The sequence below is a fragment of the Helianthus annuus genome, chromosome 15 (genome assembly GCF_002127325.2).
Source record: "Helianthus annuus cultivar XRQ/B chromosome 15, HanXRQr2.0-SUNRISE, whole genome shotgun sequence".
In the NCBI taxonomy this organism is placed as follows: domain Eukaryota; kingdom Viridiplantae; phylum Streptophyta; class Magnoliopsida; order Asterales; family Asteraceae; genus Helianthus; species Helianthus annuus.
In genome coordinates, this window is record NC_035447.2 from 90664603 (window position 1) to 90668435 (window position 3833).

Below are 3833 nucleotides of genomic sequence, written 5' to 3' on the forward strand. Positions count from 1 at the left end.
TTTTGTGACAGGTAGCTATATCAGCGTTTTGTGTAGATAGACTCACACCAAGTTTCAAGACAACTGCAAGGCTAAAGACCGCATGGAATGAAGGAAAAATTTTGCCACCTTGTATATGTACTAGTCAAGTAAGACCGGGGGATGTAGCCCGAGTCTATTTTGATTTCCTTTTCAAAAACAATCATGTAATCGGTTGTCAGTTATATATATAAGAAAACTTGGTGTTATCCTATATGTGCATCTAAATGTTATATGATACATGTTTTGTTGCTTGTATTGTTTGGTCTATTCGCATGATATATTGCTTGATTATATTTTTATTACTGTTATAAATGTGTTTTATATACTTAGTAAAAATATTTATTAACAAACCAACGCCTAAACTTAATCGTATATTCTTTTGGAAGAATAATGGCGCCAAAAAGAAAACCTCCACGTACCCGAACATCTAATCTACCCCCACCTCCACCAATGCCTACAAATGAGGCGGAATTGAATGCACTAATAGAAGAAAGGATTTCCCAAGCCATAGCCCTCTATGAGGCCTCACGTGCCGAACACAGCGGTGGCACTGGCGGATCAGGAGGCCCAGGAAACGACGGTACCTCTGGCGGAACCAATACCAATGGATGCACATTCAAGCAGTTTCTAAACTGCAAGCCACTCAATTATGATGGCACAGGCGGTGCTGTGGCTTATGTGCGTTGGACGGAGAAAACGGATTCCACCATTAGAATGAGCATATGCTCTATTGATCAGCAAGTCACCTACGTCACTGGCTTGTTCGTTCATCAATGAGGCCCTTACATGGTGGAATTTACAAGTACAAACTTTGGGTGATAGTGTAGCATACAGATTGACACGGGAAGAGTTGAAAGAAAGGATGAGAGAAAAATATTGTTCCCGTGCTGAACTCCAGAAGTTGGAGAATGAATTTTGGAATCTTACTATGGTCGGATCTGATATTACCGTGTATACACAAAGGTTTCACGACCTGTCTCGTGTGATTCCTTATTTGGTTACACCAGAATACAAGCGTTTTGAACGCTATATCTGGGGACTTGCTCCTGAGATCCGAAGCCATGTTACTGCAGCAGAACCCACAAATATCACACAGGCGGTAACTTTAGTTGTGAGCCTTAATGAAGACGCGATCAGGATGAAGAAATATAATGTGAAAGGAGATGAGAAGAAAGAATCACATGTCGAGTCTTCCAATGGTGGAAAAAGGAAGTACTCAAATTTCAAGAAGGGAACTCGTAGGAACAACAACTACAACAATAACACCAACCCCAACAACAATACCAACAACAACAACTACAACCACAATAACCACAACAACAATAACAACAACCGCAATCACAACAACCCCAACAATTATTAACATAAAACAAGAGAATACTCAGGCAAGGGATGAAAAGGCGTTTGTAGCCACCAATGATACCGGCCCGAAGAAGTACTCAGGTATTATGCCCAAGTGTGAGCTATGCGCGTATCATCATGTGGGTAATTATAGGAAATATGACAAGTGTGGCAAGCTTGGCCACCGTACCGAGTCATGCTGGGGATCAGGAAATAGATCAGGAAGGGAGAATAGAAACAACAATAAGAATGGTAATGGGCGTGAGCAAGGATGTTTTGGATGCGGAAGCAAAGATCACTTCAAAAGGGATTGCCCTAAAGAAAACCAAGCTCGTGGTCGATCATTTGTGATGGGAGCCAAGGATGTGCGCCAAGACCCTAATGTGGTCACTGGTACGTTCCTCCTCAACAATCATTTTGCATCTATATTATTTGATACTGGTGCCGATTTTAGCTTTATCTCTGTGGAATTTAAAAATACTCTGGGACTAAAATCTAGTAAACTAGATGTCCCATATTCTATAGAATTGGCTAACGGTAAACTAGTAGAATTGGGGGTAGTTGTTACGGAATGTTCCTTACAACTTGGAGAACAAAAATTCACTATCAATCTCTTACCTGTTGAGTTGGGTAGTTTCGATGTAGTGGTTGGTATAGATTGGCTATCCAATAATCAAGCTGAAGTCGTTTGCCACGAAAAGATCATTCGCATACCACTACTGAACGAAGAGACACTGGTGATACATGGAGAGAAGCGCGACACCCCATTACGGATCATCAATAGCATGAAAGCCCAGAAGTGCTGACGGAAAGGGTGTATTGCTTTTCTAGCACATGTTGTGGACAAGAAGGCTGATGGGCCAAAGTTGACAGATATTCCAATAGTAAAAGAATTTCCTGAAGTCTTTCCTGAAGACTTACCAGGACTACCACCTTATCGACAAGTCGAATTTCACATCGATTTGGTACCAGGAGCCGGACCCGTAGCTAAATCTCCACATCGGTTAGCACCTTCTGAAATGCAAGAGTTATCCACACAACTTCAAGAGTTGTTGGATAAATGATTCATTAGACTGAGCTACTCGCCTTGGGGAGCTCCAGTCTTGTTTGTAAATAAGAAGGACGGAACTTTCAGGATGTGCATCGATTATCGCGAGTTGAATAAACTTACCATCAAGAATCGGTATCCATTACCGATGATTGATGATCTATTCGATCAACTACAAGGGTCGAGCTTATACTCAAAGATAGACTTACGATCGGGGTATCATCAATTACAGATTCAAGAGGAAAGCATACGGAAAACGGCTTTTCGAACTCGTTACGGTCATTACGAGTTTCTCGTTATGCCATTTGGCTTAACGAATGCACTAGTGGTCTTCATGGATCTAATGAATCGCGTGTGCAAGCCGTATCTTGACAAATTCATTATAGTGTTTATTGACAATATTTTGTTATACTCTCGATCAACTGATGAACATGAACAACATTTGAGAACAATTTTGGAGTTGCTAAAGACGGAGAAACTACACGCGAAATTTTCCAAATGCGAATTTTGGATTCGCAAAGTACAATTTCTCGGGCATGTAGTGAACGAGAAATGCATTCAAGTAGACCCGTCGAAGATAGAAGCGATTAAGAATTGGGAAGCGCCCAAGACTCCTACTGAAGTGTGACAATTTTTTGGGCTTAGCGGGATATTATCGGAGATTTATTGAAAATTTTTCAAAGATTGCTCAACCGCTAACTTCTCTTACACAGAAAGACAAGAAATTCGATTGGGGATAGAAACAAGAAGCAGCATTTCAACTTCTTAAAAACAAGTTGTGCATTGCACCAATCTTATCATTACCCGATGGTACCGATGATTTTGTTGTATACTGTGATGCTTCGCATCAAGGTTTGGGTTGCGTACTCATGCAACGTGAAAAAGTTATCGCGTACGCGTCTCGCCAACTAAAAGTTCACGAAAAGAACTATACCACTCACGACCTTGAATTAGGCGCAGTGGTATTTGCTTTGAAGATATGACGACATTATCTATATGGTACTCAATGTACTATTTTCACGGATCATAAAAGTCTACAACATATATTCAACCAAAAAGAATTAAATAAGCGTCAACGACGTTGGGTTAAATTGTTAAACGATTATGATTGTGAAATCAAGTATCATCCGAGCAAGGAGAATGTTGTAGCTAACGCCTTGAGCCGCAAGGAGCGAGTTAAAACACTAAGAGTCCGAGCATTAGAAATGACAATTCACACAGATCTTACCACTCGGATTCATAATGCACAATAAGAAGCGCTCAAGGAAGAGCATATTCAAGCTGAAACACTTCGAGGCATGGAAAAACAATTAGTGCCAAAAGAAGATGGAACTTTATACCTTATGGATCGAATTTGGGTTCCACTCTTTGGAGGCCTTCGAGATGTTATTTTTGAGGAAGCACATAGGTCTAAATACTCGAT

The 3833-nt window shown here is 40.7% G+C and overlaps 1 protein-coding gene across 1 annotated transcript; it reads left to right on the forward strand.

Annotated features, from left to right (window-relative positions):
- Nucleotides 1-1469: 1469 nt before the first annotated feature.
- LOC110913399 lies at nucleotides 1470-2426 on the forward strand. Its single transcript, XM_022158233.1, has 2 exons — nucleotides 1470-2099; nucleotides 2214-2426. The coding sequence occupies exons 1-2, from the start codon at nucleotides 1470-1472 to the stop codon at nucleotides 2424-2426; spliced, it is 843 nt and encodes a 280-aa protein (XP_022013925.1).
- The last annotated feature ends 1407 nt before the right edge of the window (nucleotides 2427-3833 follow it).